This window comes from Colobus angolensis, unplaced genomic scaffold (genome assembly GCF_000951035.1).
Source record: "Colobus angolensis palliatus isolate OR3802 unplaced genomic scaffold, Cang.pa_1.0 Scaffold143, whole genome shotgun sequence".
In the NCBI taxonomy this organism is placed as follows: Eukaryota; Metazoa; Chordata; class Mammalia; order Primates; family Cercopithecidae; genus Colobus; species Colobus angolensis.
The window spans coordinates 3,112,406-3,129,463 of record NW_012114522.1 but is presented as its reverse complement, the minus strand read 5'-3'; the positions used below and the strand labels follow the sequence as shown (position 1 = coordinate 3,129,463).

Sequence of the window (17,058 nt, the reverse complement as noted above, 5' to 3'; positions counted from 1 at the left end):
CTGAGGCAGGAGAATGGCGTAAACCCGGGAGGCGGAGCTTGCAGTGAGCCGAGATGGCGCCACTGCACTCCAGCCTGGGCGACAGAGTGAGACTCCGTCTCAAAAAAAAAAAAAAAAAAAAAGAACTCAAGTCTCATACTAGTTTTGTTGATTACATTACTTTTTTAAAAACCTTATTCATTTCCTGGGACTTGACACACTTCTAGAATGGGGAAGAAAACTGTAGGTCTGATTGTCCATTTCTACATAGCTTTTCAGAAACCTAGAGTAAACCAGTTTACATAATTTAGTTTATAGCCCTTGGTTCCTGTTTTCAATGCTTGAATTCCAGTTTGGGTTGTAGATTCTTTATGGATTTTCTTTTCTGGGTGTAAATTGGCTTTGGAGCCATGTTACCTACTGAAGAGAATAAGCATTATCTTGGGTTCCAAATTCGTGTGCTGAGATCAGAAAATAACAGACAAGGCCAGGCACAGTGACTCATGCCTGTAATCATAGCACTTTGGGAGGCCAACGCGAGTAGATCACTTGAGGTCAGGAGACCAGACTGGCCAACATGGTGAAACCCCATCTCTACCAAAAATACAAAAATTAGCTAGGTGTGGTGATGTGCACCTGTAGTCCCAGCTACTCAGGAGGCTAAGGCAGGAGAATCGCTTGAACCTGGGAGGTGGAGGTTTCAGTGAGCTGACGTCATGCTACTGCACTCTAGCCTGGGCAACAGAGTGAGACTATGTCTCAAAAAAGAGAAAAAAAAAAACAGGCAAGAATTATGTATAAATGTATAACTACTTAATTGTATGTTCGCACTGCAGGCAAATATTATTTAGGATTTTGGTGAAAAGTAATAGAGTCCAAAAGCCAGAGTCTTAATATTTCAAATGTCTGTTTTCTTTATTCTCTTTTCTATATTCTTTCTTTTACTTTATGTTATATATCGTTTATGCCTTCCCCCTCAAGGCTTTTCCTTGTGTGAAAGTCCTATAAACACCCAAATTGAATAATTATGAAAAGACAGTTGCAGGTAACGCTGAGTCTTGGGTACCGAGCACATCAACAATGTGAGTGTGAACTTTGTAGTTAGAAAGGACCAGTTAAAAATAGAGTTCAAGCATGACTTGCAGAAGTACCGTACTAGATCAGAGGGAACGGTAGAGGGCTTCAGTGGGAAGAGGACAAGTTGCTTTACCTAAGGTGAAAGCCTGCTAATATAGGATGGTAAATACCTAAAGGAAAATTCCGAGAGGGTTGTGATTGTCTCAATATCACTGACACCATGCACAGTGCCTTGTACACTAGAAACCTCTAGGACATGGGATTGTGAGAGAATGAGTTAAAATTCCTATGTTAGTTAGTCCCTGCCTGTGGACTCAGAATGTGATCGGAGTTGGGGTTTTTCCTCCCACCTGCTAGTATTACGAATATCGTTTTATTTACCAGACTTCTCTTTTTCAGAATTTATTCTCCATTTAGATTTGGGAAGTAGTTAGTTCAGCACAGTTTTGATCACCTGCCAAGGCCTAAGCATTCTACTAAATAGTACATGTGGAGTATGTCACAGTTTGACCTGAAGAACTTTAAGCCTTATTTGATAAGGAACCCATTCCCAGGAGGCAGTTAGAGAATAGTGTAAAAGGACATCATCACAAGGCAGAAGGCCATGAGGACAGCCAGCACTCTGTAAGTGTTGGGAGGAAGACCGTGGTATGCCCTTAAATAATTAGAAAGGGCTTCTTCAGAAAGGCAGGGCAGGAATGATTCCATTGCCAGTTGGGTGTTAGTGTTTCAGCCATATCTGTGCTTTCTGAAACTTTTATGATCCTATTACTTTTGTCCCTGATAGTTGTCTATGTTTACCAGAATGTTAGTTTCAATAATGTTAGATTTCAGAGTTGTTTCCTATTAATAGCCCCATATTCTACCCCTTGAAGTGGTCATTAGGGCTAGTGATACCTGCCCTATTGAAGTGAAGTGAGGCTAAGAGACTTGCTTTGACTCATAAAATGTGAGTAGCTCACTTCCAAGAGGAAGCTTTCGAAGTACCAGTGCCAGCTTTGGTCCAGATCTTATTTTCTGTGGCCCCCTGGACTAGCAGGGTTCAAGATGATGGCCATTTTGTCACCCTGTGTCCCAGAATGATTATGAGTGATTACCCTGAACATTTCTGCCAATCCAGGATGAACACATAGTATGAGAAGGATATAAACCTTTGTGGAAGTCCTAACAAGAGAAATTAAGCAAGAGAAAGATATAAAAGGCATCCAAATTGGAAAAGAGGAGGTCAAATTATCTCCCTATTTGCCATTGATATGCTCTTATATCTAGAAGAACCTAAAGACTCCACCAAAAAACCTCCTAGATTTAATAAATAAATTCAGTAAAGTTGCAGGATACAAAATTGGCATACAAAAATCAGTAATGTTTCTATATACCAATAATGATCTAGCTGAGAAATAAATCAAGAAGGCAGTTCCATTTACAATAGCTATAAAAAAGGTACCTAGGAATACATTTAACCATGGAGGTGAAAGATCTCTATAAGGAAGACTACAAAACACCAATAAAAGAAATTATAGATGACAAATAAATGGAAAAGCATCCCATGCTCATGAATTGGAAGAATTAATATCATTAAAGTGACCATACTGTCCAAAGCAATCTACAGATTCAATGTAACCCCTATCAAAATACCAATGTCATGTTTTACAGAATTAGAAAAAAAATCCTAAAATTCATATGAAATCAAAAAAGAACGCTAATAGCCAAAGCAATCCTGACCAAATGAACAAACCTGGGGGTATGACATTACCTGACTCAAATTATATTACAAGGGTATATAGTAACCAAAACAGCATGGTACTGGTGTAAAAATAGATGTATGGACAATGGAACAGAATAGAGAATCCAGAAATTAAGCCACATATTTATAGCCAACTGATCTTTGACAACGCTAACAACAACATACATCAGAGAAAGACACCCTCTTAAAGAAATGGTGCTGGAAAAATTGGATTGCCCTATGCATAAGAATGAAACTGGACCCCAGTCTCTCACCATATACAAAAAATCAACTCAAGATGGATTAAAGACCTAAACGTAAGACCTGAAACTATAAAAATACTAGAAGAAAACCTAGGGAAAACTCTTCTGGACATTAATATAGGCAAAGAATCTGTAACTAAGACCTCGAAAACACAGGCAACTAAAGCAGAAATAGACAAATGGGACTTAATGAAACTAAAAAGCTTCAGCAGAGCAAAAGAAATCATTAGCAGATTGAAGAGACAGCCTGTAGAATGAGAGAAAATGTTTGCAAACTATTTATCTGATAGGGAACTAATATCCAGAATATACAAGGAATTCAGACACTTCAACGGCAAAAAACAAAAAGATCCCATTACAAAGTGGGCAAAGACATGAATAGACTTTTTTTTTAAAAAGAAGACATACGCATGACCTTACATGTATATGAAGAAAAGCTCGGCATCACCAGTCGTCAGAGAAATGCGTACCAAAACCAGAATGAGTTGTCATGTTACCCCAGTCAGAATGGCTATTATTAAAAAGACAAAAACAAAAAAACAAACAAAAAAAAACCACTTCTTTGCACGGATACAGAGAAAAAGAAACTCTTAAGCATTTTTGGTGAGAATGTAAATTAGTATAGCTTCTATGGAAAAGAGTATGGAGATTTCTCAAAGAACTAAAAATAGAATGAGCATTCGGTTCAGCATTCCCACTGTTGGGTATCTACCCAAAAGAACACGTCAGAAAGATACCTGTACTCATATGTTTATTGCAGCACTATTCACAATAGCAAAGATGTAGAATCAACCTAAGTGTCCATCGGTGAATAAATGGGTAAAGAAAATGTGGTCTCTGCACACTATAGAATGCTATTCAGACATAAAAAAAGAGTGAAATCATGTCTTTTGAAGCAACGTTGATGGAACTGGAGGTCATTATCTTAAGTGATAAGGCACAAGCCAGACATAGCCAGATACTGCGTAAACCCTGACTTACTGTGCAATCTATGCATGTAACAAAATTGCCCACGTACCCTATAAATTTTTCTTTTTCTTTCTGAGACAGGGTCTCACTCTGTCACCTAGGCTGTAGTGCTTTGGCAGTATCTCGGCTCACTGCACCCTCTGCCTCCTGAGCTCCAGTGATCCTCCCACCTCAGCCTCCTGAGTAGCTGGGACTCCAGGCGTGAGCCACCATGCCTGGCTGATATTTGTACTTTTTTGGTAGAGATGGGGTCTCACCGTGTTGCCCAGGCTGGTCTTGAACTCCTGAGCTCAAGCAATCTCCCTGCCTCGGCCACCCAAAGTGCTGGGATTATAGGTGTGAGCCACTGTGCCTGGCCTAACGTTTCTTTCTTTCTTTCTTTTTTTTTTTAAGATATAAACCTTTGTGTTAGGCTACTGTAATTTGGGAATTGTTTTTGCTGCATAATCTACCCTATTTTTAACCTTTTCCCTCAGTTTGTTCTTGACCACATATCCTAATTATTCTCAGTTCTCTCTTTGTTTTGTCAGTAAGCTTTAGTTGTTCTTGTTATTCCATACAGTCTGACTTTGTCATTGAACCTTCCATGATTACATTGAAATGTAAGAAATTTGACTTTTTGAAATTTGATGCCTATCAAACATAAAGTAGATGTTTTCCAGTTCTCTCGAACAGTTCTTTCTGAGCTCATTGTGTTATTTCAGAATAGCTGTGATTAGTAGCCTTCCTTCCAGGTAGTGTCTTGGACAATCTACGGGAACGTGCGGGAGGGGCATAGCTCTGTTGAAAGAGCTAATGAGTCTTTGTTAAGCTCAATGTAGTCATTTACTAGAGAGGAGAGAGTCAAAACGTAGTCATTTACTAGAGAGGAGAGAGTCAAAACCAGTGTCGTTTAGTAGAACTTCTGTGATTATGGAAATGTCCTATATTTGCACACTAGCTACATGTGGCTGTTGAGCACTTGAACTGTAGCTAGGGTGACTGAGGAACTGACTTTTGGTTTAAAATAGCCACATGTGACTAGTGGCTACCATATTGGTCAGTGCGGTAAGGGTCTTAGAACACCATGGGGATGACATGATGCCAGGTGAAAAAGGCAGAATACGAAAGTATATGTATGTTATTATTTAATATATGGAAATAATAATAAATTTAAAGTTCTACACAAAGGAAAAAACACTAATAATCACACCAAAATACTAACAGTGAATATTAGGTGCTGAAATTATGTATGAGTGTGTGTTTCTATTTTTATATTTTAAAAATACTTTAAAACTTTGCTAATAAAGGTATATATGATAAACATAAGAAAGAAAGAAGTGCTGTGATACTAATAAAGACCACTTACTTCAGCAAGTGAATATATCGGTTGAATAGAACTGCCCAGATTTTTCTCCATAACATCCACATTTTACATTTTGCCCAGAGAAGCCCAGTTTGTAACTGTTGACTGTCTGATGCTCTTTTTGATCAGTTGTGCTGTAACAAAAGTAAATCGAGAGAACAGTCCGCAAATAGTATTTATGCAGCCGTGTTCAAAAGACAGTATGCTTTTTGAAATCATTTTCATATGTTATAATCACACCTAAAATTATTTATAGTGTATTATGAAACAGGGAAATATCTTAATATTTAAATTAACTTGGCCACATGTCTGCTGTACTTGAACATTAAAGAAACTGAACTGTAGATAGTATGTCACTTATAGCTTATAAATAATTAGGAACACCAATGGGAGTTGTAAATTGAATTATTTTTAGTAATATATGTCATATAGAGTATAAAAAGATGGTTCCATGTTTCCTGGAATATTATTACATGAGGGATGAGATTTTGGGAAGATTTGTGAACTTCTTCAAAACAAGTGCTCACTGCTCCAAAAAAGCCTTCATTATTAAATTACTTGTGTGAAGTGTGGCATTATGTTTGGTCTGCTTCTTGGAAAAGTATTTACTTATATAATGATTTAAGTACTTTGATCTGGGTTTTTTTATTATTATTTTTTATTTTTTGAGATGGAGTCTCACTGTGTCACCCAGGCTGGAGTGCAGTGGCGAGATCTCGGTTCACTGCAAGCTCCGCCTTCCGGGTTCACGCCATTCTCCTGCCTCAGCCTCCCGAGTAGCTGGGACTACAGGCATCCACCACCACGCCCTGATAATTTTTTGTATTTTTAGTAGAGATGGGGTTTCACCATGTTAGCCAGGATGGTCTCGATCTCCTGAGCTTGAGATCTGCCTGCCTCGATCTCCCAAAGTGCTGGGATTACAGGCGTGAGCCACCGCGCCCGGTCACGCCCAGCTAATTTTTTTGTACTTTTAGTGGAGACGGGGTTTCACCGTGTTAGCCAGGATGGTCTCGATCTCCTGACCTGTGATCCACCCGCCTCGGCCTCCCAAAGTGCTGGGATTACAGGCATGAGCCACTGCGCCCGGCCTGTTTCTTGTAATATCTTTATTGGCTTTTGGTATCAGCTTAATGCTGTCTTCGTAACATGATTTGAGAAGTATTGGGAGAGTTTGTATAGAATTGGAATTAGGCTTTTCTTAAATATTTGGTAGAATTCACCTATGAAGCTATATGGGCTTAGCGATTTCTTTGTGAGTTTTAAACTATAATTTCAGTTCCCTTTATAGATACAGGACTATTCATTCTGTTTCTTCTTGAGTAAGCTTTGGTAGTTTGTATCTTTCAAGGAATTTTTCCATTTCATTTAAGTTATTGAATTTATTGGTGTAAAGTTTTTCCTAGTATCCCTTATTCTCATTTTTATACCTATAGAATCTGTAGTGATCTCACCGCTCTCATTCCTGATGTTGGTAATCTATGTCTTCTCTCTTTCCTGATCAGTCTGGCTAGAGGTTAAAGAACCTGTTTTTGGTTTTATTGTTTTTCTGCTTTCTATTTCATTGGTTTCTGCTCTGATCTTTTTTCTTTTTTCTGCTTAGTTTAGGATTCGTTTGCCCTTCTTTTACTAGCTTCTTAAGGTGAAAACTGAGATCATTGATTTAAGACCTTTTCTAATATAGACAGTGTTCTACTTTTCTTTCTCAGTACTGCTTTTGTGGCATCCTAAAAATATTGATAGGTTGTGTTTTCATTTACATTCAGTTCGAAGTATAGTACTTACTAATTTCTCAAATTTCTTCCCCCCCCCCCCCTTTTTTTTTTTTTTTTGAGATGGAGTCTCGCTCTGTTCCCCGGGCTGGAGTGCAGTGGTGCGATCTCGGCCCACTGCAGCCTCCGCCTCCCAGGTTCAAACGATTATCTCGCCTCAGCCTCCCGAGTAGCTGGGACTACAGGCACCCACCACCATGCCTGGTTAATTTTTTTGTATTTTTAGTAGAGATGTTTCACCGTGTTAGCCAGGATGGTCTTGACCTCCTGACCTCGTGATCCACCCGCCTCGGCCTCCCAAAGTGCTGGAATTAACAGGCGTGAGTCACCGCACCTGGCCTCCCCTATTGTTTAGAAATATGTTTTTAGTTCTCATATATTTGGAAGCTTTTCCAGACATCTTTATGTTACTAATTATAATTCCGTGTGGTCAGAGAATATGCATGTATGATTGAATTCTTTTAAGCTTATTGTACCTTTTCTGTGGCCAAAGATACAGTTTATCTTAGGTCAAGTTGGTTGATAATGTTGTTCTCTCTGTATCCTTATGGATTTTTTTGTGTATTTCTTCTTGCAGTGACTGACAAAGAGGTTTTGAAATCTAGTGTAGTTGTGGACTTGTTTATTTATCTTTGCAGTTCTATCAATTTTTGTTTCATATATTTTGCAAATATGCTATTAGATGTATAATACAAAGGACTGGTACGTCCTTTTGATACATCCATCCCTTTATCATTATGAATTGACCTTCTTTATCTCTGTTAGTATTTTTTGCACTGAAATTTACTTTTGTCAGAAAGTGATGTAGATACCCTAGCTTTCTTTTTATTAATGTTAGTGTAGTATTTTTTCTATCCTTTTACTTTTAACCTATTTGTGTCTTTATATTTAAAGTGGATTTTATACACCTATAACATTCAGACCAAGAACCAAATTAAGAATACATTCCCAGGCTGGGCACAGTGGCTCATGCCTGTAATCCCAGCACTTTGGGAGGCCGAGGCAGGTGGATCACGCGGTCAGGAGTTTAAGACCAGCCTGGCCAAGATGGTGAAACCCTGTCTCTACTAAAAATACAAAAATTAGCTGGGCATGGTGGCGGGCACCTGTAATCCCAGCTACTTGGGAGGCTGAGTCAGAGAATTGCTGGAACCCAGAAGGCAGAGGTTGCAGTGAGCCAAAATTGCACCAGTGCACACCAGCCTGGGTGACAGAGCAAGACTCCGTCTCAAAGAAGAAAAAGAATACACTCCCTGTACTGGCAGTAGCTCAGTGGTTCCTTCAACAGAGAACACTTCCATTTACAATAGACAATGCGCACGCACGCACACACACACACACACACACACACAACCTAGGAATACATCTAATGAAGGAGGTGAAAGATCTCTGTAAGAAGAACGATAAAATCATAGATAACAAAAATATGGAAAAATATTTCATGCTCATGGACTGGAAGAATTGATATTGTTACGATGGCCATACAGCCCAAAGCAGTCTACATATTAAACACTGTTCCCATCAAACTACTAATGTCATTTTTCACAGAATTGGAAAAAAAAAAACTATTCTAAAATTAATATGGAACCAAAAAACAGCCCGAATAGCCAAAGCAATCCTAAGCAAAAAGAACAAAACCAGTGGTTTCATGTTACCTGACTTCAAACTATACCATAAGGCTACAGTAACCAAAACAGCATGGTACTGGTACAAAAATAGATAGGTAGACCAATGGAACAGAATAGAGAACCCAGAAATAAAGGTGTATACTTGTAGCCATCGAATCTTCAACAAACTTGACAAAAATAAGCAACAGGAGAAGGACTCCCTGTTCAATAAATGGTCCTGGAATAAATTACTAGCCATATGCAGAGGAATGAAAATGGACCCCTACCTTTCAGTATATATAAAAATTGACCCAAGACGGATTATGGATATTTAAATGTAAGAAAACTATAAAAACCCTAGAAAAAAAACTTGGAAACACCATTCTGGCCTTAGGAAGGAATTTGTCTTAACTAAGTCCTCAAAAGCAATTGCAACAAAAACATTGACAAATGAGATCTAATTAAGCTAAAGAGCTTATGTATAGCAAAAGAAATTATCAACAGAGTAAACAGTGTACCGTATTGATAGATACACCATTTCGTATACAGACTACCTACAGAATAGGAGAAAATATTTGCAAACTACATCTGGATATTGGACACAGGTCCAATATCCAGAATCTATTGGAAACTTAAACAATTAAACAAGAAAAAAATAACCCCATAAAAAGTGGGCAAAAGACATGAACAGTTTTCAAAAGAAGACATACAAGCAGCCAACAAACGTATAAAAAAAAGTTCCACATCGCTGATTATCAGAGAGATGCAAATCAAAACCACAATGAGTTACCATCTTACATCAGTCAGAATGGCTGTTGTTAGAAGTTAAAAAACAGATGCTAACGAGGCTGCAGAGAAAAGGGAACACTTACGCACTGTTGGTGGGAATGTAAATTAGTTCTGCCACTGTGGAAAACAGTTTGGAGATTTCTCAAAGAACTTGAAACAGAACTACCATTTGACCCAGCAATCCCATTACTGGGTACATCTCAGAAAAGAAATTATTCTTCCAAAAAGACACATGTACTCATATGTTCATCATGGCACTATTCACACTAGCAAAGATATGGAATCAACCTGGGTGCCCATCAACAGTGGATTGCATAAATAAAATGTGGTACATATATACCATGGAATACTATACAGCCATTAAAATAAAAGAATGAAATCTGTCCTTTGCAGCAACGTGGATATGCAGCTGGAGGATAATATCCTAAGTGAATTAATGTAGGAACAGAAAATCGAATACTGCATGTTCTCACTTAAAAGTGGGAGTTAAACATCAGTTACTCGTGGATGTAAAGGTGACAGCAGTAGACACTGAAGATTGCTATAGTGATGATGGGGGGAGGCGGTAGGTGTTGAAAAAACTGTTGGGTAGTTTTCGATGGCTGCAGGTGTACACCTTTATTTCTGGGTTCTCTATTCAGTTCCATTGGTCTACATATCTATTTTTGTACCAGTACTTGGGCAATGGAATAATTCATACCCCAAACCTCAACATCATGCAACATACCCAGGTAACAAACTTGCACATGTATCCCCTGAATCTAAAATAAAGATTAAAAAGGGAAAAAAAGAAGCCGTATCTTACTTGGGTAGAGCAGGTAGAGAAGTTTGGGGAAAAGCTGACATGTTTAGGCTACATCTACCAGATTGACATTTAGGAAAATAAATTTGAATTCTGTGGAAAGAATTAAGTGGAGGGTTTTTTTTAATAAGCAGCATATAATTAGGTCTTGCTGTTTTAAAATTCAGTCTATCTCTGCCTTTTAATTGATGTGTTTAGGTCATTTACATTCATTATTATTAACAGTTATATTATCAGAATTTGTCTTCAAGTGATAGTAGATATACCATTTTCATACAAGAACCTTATAATAGTATTCTTAACGTTTGTCCACTCCTGGCCTTTATGCTACTGTTGGCTTACATTTTACTTATATGTATGTTATTAAATAAAAGCTCTACAATGTTTTGTATTATTTTTGTTTAAACAATTATCTTTTAAAGATATTTAAATAATAAGACAAAATGTTGTTATTTCTGGTGCTCTTTGTTCCCTTGAATGGATCCACATTTTGTTCTGTCTTAGTCTGTTTTCTGTTGCTATAACAGAATGACATAGATTAGGTATTTATAAAGAATAGTTTATTTGACTCACAGTTCCTGGAGGCTGGGAAGTCCAAAAGCATGGCACTGGCATGTAGTGAGGGTCATGCCATGGCAGAAAGCATCACATGAGGAGGAGGGTAAGAGCAGGCGAGAGTGCTTTAGACAGAGAGAAATGGGGCTGAACTTATCCTTTTATCAGGAACCCACTCCTGTGATATGAGGTTGGAGCCCTCATGACCTCTTAAAGGTCTTACCTCTTAATACTATCACAATGGCAGTTAAATTTTGACATGAGGCTTGGAGGTGATATTTAAATCATAGCATTTGCTGGCAATAAATTCCTTCAGTTTTTGCATATTAGAAAAAGTCGTTTCACTTTCATTTTGAAAGTTTTAAATTTTTTGCTTTTTATTTTTATTTTTTATTTCCATAGGTTTTTGGGGAACAGGGGTGTTTGGTTACATGAATAAGTTCTTTAGTGGTGATTTCTGAGATTTTGATGCACCCTTCACCTGAGCAGCATGCACTCTACCTGGTTTATAGTCTTTTATCCCTTACCCGTCTCCCCCTTTCCCCCCGAGTTCCCAAAGTCCACTGGTATCATGCCTTTGTATCCTCATAGCTTGGCTCCCACTTGTGAGTGAGAACATACAGTGTTTGGTTTTCTATTACTATATTACTTCACTTAGAATAATGGTCTCTAGTTTCATCACGGTCACTGCAAATGCCATTATTTCACTCCCTTTTGTGACTGAGTAGTAATTGTATATGTGTGTGTGTACATATATACACACACACCACAATTTCTTTATCCCCTCATTGATTGATGGGCATTTGGGCTGGTTCCATATTTTTGCAATAGCAGATTGTGCTGCTATAAATATGCGTGTGCAAGTATCTTTTTGAAAGACACTTTCAGTGAGTATAGAATTCTGGGTTGACAGTTTTTTTTCTTTCAGTACTTTAAAGTTTTTGCTCCATTATCTGCTCACTTGCATTGTTTCCAACAAGAAAACTGATGTCATACTTATCTTTTGTTTGCTATATTTAATGTTTCTTTTTTCTCTGAGTGCTTTAAAAATTTTCTGTTTATCACAAGTTTGGGTAATTTTTTTATAGTGTTCTAGGGGTCATTTTCTTCATATTTCTTGCACGTCTCCAGAATTGAGTGTATTATTTAATTAACAATCTCTCTGGCATCCTGAGATCCAAACGTTAAATGAATTATGGAATGTTTTGAAAGTCAGTTGGAAAAGTTCAGCTGGTGAAAGTTACAGAAAATCTTTGCTTTAATTTATCTAGTTGTCATAATTCAGATAAGAGAGTAGTAGAGAGGATTTCAAAAGTAGCAAAACATGTATTAGTGACACATTAATTTAGTAACTTAGTCCTGTGGTGAACTTAAAACTGCTGTCTTTATATTTAATGTGTGTAAAATTTACCATGTAGCGATAGATAAATTTAAGAAACTCAGTTTTAAATCTTTGGGTAACAGTATTTATCTTTCTGACTTGATGCTTTTACTAACATTTATTAACAATACTTTGAAAGTAATTTTTGATAACCCTCTTATTGTCTGTTAAAATTCATGTAAAAGTTGAGTTTAGGAGGTTTACCTTTCATTACATTAGTTTTCATTTTCTAGTGGTTTGTAAATTAGCCAGAACTCTAATATAAAGAATATTATGATTTAATAAAGCAATTGTTAGATTACTTTCACATATTGAAAGTATGTTAATTTTGGGGAAGCTATTAAACTAAAAGTGTGTCATCTGTCGTAAAAGCTAAGAAATGCAACCTAGGTATATGAGAAGAAAAGTTGCAATAGGTATAAGAGTATAGCCTGGCTGTAACAGACTGGTGCTCCACCTTTATTTGTGTGAAATCAGAGATGACCAGTCCTAAAGTTTCAAGCCTTACAAAGTAATTAATTACCTGTATAAAACATAAAGAACTACTTTTTTTTACCCATGTTTCAATGAAATTACTCTTCATCTACTGATTTCCGTTATGCTTAGTTATGAACTAGTGATTTATTAGTTAAGTTTTTCAGCGTTACAGAAACAAAATTTTACTAGTCCAATCTCTTGAGATAGCAAAAAAAAAAAAAAAAAAAAAAAATTGGTATAATTGAGCAGGAGGAGAGCATCAACTTCTGAATTTTTATTTGTTTTAAATGATACTCAGCTTTTTAAAAGTTCACAATGTTGTTTTAGGTTTTTTAAACATTTATTTTTAAAAACATGATCTCAATATATTCCCCACGCTGGATTGCAGGGGTTATTCATAGGTACAGTCATGGTGCAGGGCAGCCTGGAACTCCTGGGTTCAAGCAGTCTTCCTGCTGCAGCCTTCCAACTTGCTGGTATACAGGAAGGTACCACAGTGCCTGGATTCATTTTAAAAATTTAAAATGTCAAAGATTGTAGGGGGGGATATCAGTGTTCTAAGAAACCAAAAATAATAAAGAGGGACATTTGATTCATTTGATTTTTATTCTCAAAAGGTCAATAATTTATTATTTATATATAATGCATATTTTTTTTTCCTCTCTCATTTTTGTAGGTTCTGCCGGAGACTTCCATTTGGCCTCAATGTGAAATTAAAGTAGAAAATCACATCTACATGTATGTTGCTATCAGGATGTTGATTCATTAATCATGTCTGAAGAGGGAAAGTCTGTTTTAGGTGGCTGACTACCAGCAAAAATAAATGCTTATCCTACATGTCAAGCATCTGTCCTTTTTACTGGAGTGAAAATCCCCTCCAGATACCAACAGAATATCAACTGCAGAAAATGCTTCACATTTTAAGGATGTCGGCAACCTAAATTCATGTACCCTATCTGTACAGTTGTTGTGGATGGTTTGCCATCTGAAAGCTCCTCAAGTTCTTATCCAGGCCCTGTGTCTGTTTCTGAAATGTCTCTGCTTCATGCTTTGGGTCCAGTGCAGACCTGGCTGGGACAAGAGCTCGAGAAATGTGGCATTGATGCCATGATTTACACTCGGTATGTCCTCAGTCTTCTGCTGCATGACAGCTATGACTACGACCTGCAGGAACAGGTATTTACATATTTTAAGTGTTTTGTGAAAACTGATTGTATCTGTATGTATACATTCCTCTTAAACAAGCACTTTCATACTTTAAAACTGGGCTATTTATGTGTGTCTGCAAACATTTAACCTGTCAGTGACCAGATGGTAAGATTGCCTTGGAGTGTCAATCAGCCTGTGTCACTGAGCACCCTGTGAAGTGCAGTTATTTTATTCATGGTTAGACTTTCTCACTGTTGATTACGTTTTGGCATAGACTCCAGATCTTGTCATGGATTGGTCATAGTTTGATGATCTGCTACCTTTGAGTAGCAGTGCTCTAGAATGTTGATTTCTACTATTTAGAAAACTCACACATTATGAATAGGTATTTAAACATTGTATCTATTATACTTCTTACCATTCCAAATTTAATCTTGTATTTTATCTGCAAGAAAGATATTGAACTGCTTATTAGTCAGTATGTATGACAAATCAGTAGACTTAAACTTCGGTAAAGCACACAGTTTTGCCATAACTCAGTGTGTGTCACCTTGTAAGTTGATCATTACACATTTTACTTGACTTTGCTGCTGAGTTTATAGTGAGAAATTGGGCTGGGTGTGGTAGTTCACATTTATAATCCCAACACTTTGGGAGGATCCCTTTAAACTGGGAGTTTGAGACCAGCCTTGGTAACATAGAATCCAGTCTCTTAAAAAGTATTAAAAAATTAGCCAGGCATGGTGACACGTGCCTGTAGTCTGTAGCTACTCAGCAGGCTGAGGTGGGAGGATCGCTTGAGCCCAGGAAGTTGAGGCTGCAGTGAGCCATGATTGCGCCACTGCACTCCAGCCTTGGCAACAGAGCAACACCCAGTCTCTCTCACATGCATACACATGAGAGAGAGAGAGAGAGAGAAAGAAAGAAAGAGAAACCAAATACAGGTTCTTGAAAAAAATCTTAACCTCAGTCTCATTCTTAAGAGGAGCTACTGAAAATGAGGCCTACCAGAGGGAACCAGAGTCATCAGTAGTGAATAAATGGGCTCTGAGTGACTTCTGTGTACAAATTTCACGTAAAGTCTTTTGGTTTTTATGGACAGTAAAAAGAAGGAGGTATTTTGTGGGCAGTTTTTGTTGCTGTTTTAAACCATCGTTACCCACACTGAAAGCAAAGCAGGAAGAGTTTCATTGTCAGAAGAAATTGGCTTTGCCCCTCCAAACCACACAAAAAATCCTCAAAGTCCTATAAATAACACATACAGAGGATTTCACCAAGATGCTTTTTTTTTTTTTTTTTAGACAGGGTCTTGCTCTGTCACCCAGGCTGGAGTGCATTGGTGTGATCATAGCTCACTGAAGCCTTGAACTCCTGGGCTCCAGCCATCCTCCCACCTCAGCCTCGCAAAGTGCTGGCATTACAGATGGGAGCTACTGTTTCCAGCCAGCTTAACATTCAGTTGTACAGAGCATGTTTGATGAGATGGTTTCCCATCGTGTCTAGCTGGACATGATGGACGTGTCTTGCTTCCAGGTTGCTTGCTGCCTTGGCTGGCAGTAGATCCAGGAAGGTTTTGAAGCGATTAACTTATAACCTAATAATCCTAATAATCAGCGAGTGTGTTATTTTGGTGGTCAGTATTTTGTATAATTTCCTTACCAGAGCTCTGTTATTTGCCATCATCTTTCTGGTAAATGTCAAATATACTCCTTTACAGGCAAGTAAGACGTTAAATCTACAAACATGGAAGGACTTTCATTTCCAGAAATGAGGAAAATATTTCTCATCATTCAAAAATTATGTACTTCATTGTAAGCATGTACTCATAGGGAATGATTTTTTTTTTTTTGAGACAGGGTCTTGCTGTAATTGCCCAGGCTGGAGTGCAGTGGCGTGATCATAGCTCACTGCAGTCTTAACCTCCTGGGCTCAAGCGATCTTCCTGCCTCTGTCTCCTGAGTAGCTGGGACCACATGCGTGTGGCACCCCACCCAGCTAATTTTTATAAAACTATGTCTGTTGTTACCTAGGCTGGAAAGGATAGTTTTTTAGTAGGACTTGAACTTCCCATTTCTTAGAGTTGTATGTCAGCAATATCAGTCTAGAATATTTAATCAACACCAATACATTTACTAGCACAAAGTATGTTCTGGGTGCTATAGGACATACAGGATAAAACAGGCCAGATGTTAATAAGATTATAGTCAATCACATCTCTGATCAGACTTGTGAATCCTGTGGTTTCTTTACTAGCTCTAGGGGGTTGTGGTCAGAGATAAGATGAACTATCAGTATCTTCAGCTGTGTTTGATCCTCCCTCCAGAGTTCTGGTTCATTCCTCAGGACACAAGACAGATAAAGGTTAGGGAAAGCATAACATGTCTGGAGTTACAAAGAGAATCCATAGGGAAATAAAAGGCCCTAAAATACTTTTCTACTTGGTCCAGAGTAACAGCAGTGTGTGCCAAGTCCCATGCCGATGAAGAAGGTTAAATTTTAAATGATACCTGTTTTAGTAAGACATGACTTGAGAATCCTTTATCCCCTACATTACTTTCCCGTGAAGTTACAGTCTCTCATTAAAGGTGGCAAAAGCCAGATGCCTGACTCAAAGGGAGGATGTGCTTACTGTTTTCCCAGGCAGAGAGGATGCAGAAGCCAAGGATGGTTCTCTTCTAGCAAGAGTAAGGAGAGTGGAAGGGTCCTTAGCTTCTGTCATTCAGAACTCCAGCTAACAGCAAGGTGACAGACCTGGGTGAAGATGGGTGCCCCCTTTCCTGATCTCTGGCTCATGCTGGTGATAACGCAGCCCCTCAAGCGGAGGCCAAACTACTCTACTCCTGGGTGTTCATTTCCTCACATCTTCTCTCACCCCTTTGTCCTTGAGTTAGTCTAGCCTTGAGCGGCCAGTTTTAAGACCCATCACTTTTCCTGGTTTAGGCTAAAGCAGACACACAGTGCTCTTGAGTTCTGAAACAGATTGGATGCCTCAGTTTGGTCTCAGCTGTGCAGGATGATAAGGAAGTAAAGCTGATCAGATCCTAGTCTTGTTTAAGGCTGAGTCACGTATAAACCTCTGATTTCGGCAGGGTTTAAACACAGTTGTGGTGGTGGACTGGTTACAATGTAGTTCCAGAGAACAACTGCCTTGTAATATGGAGATATCGTCA

At 38.2% G+C, this 17,058-nt stretch overlaps 1 protein-coding gene across 1 annotated transcript in view; it reads left to right on the top strand.

The window, feature by feature from the left end:
• Positions 1 to 17,058, top strand: part of KIAA0232 (KIAA0232 ortholog) — a 110,031-nt gene that overhangs the window by 38,359 nt on the left and 54,614 nt on the right. The window contains exon 2 of the mRNA XM_011935403.1: positions 13,416 to 13,915. Coding sequence (XP_011790793.1) covers positions 13,685 to 13,915 — 231 coding nt within the window. The 5' untranslated portion in view covers positions 13,416 to 13,684. The remainder of the gene's footprint in view (positions 1 to 13,415; positions 13,916 to 17,058) is intronic.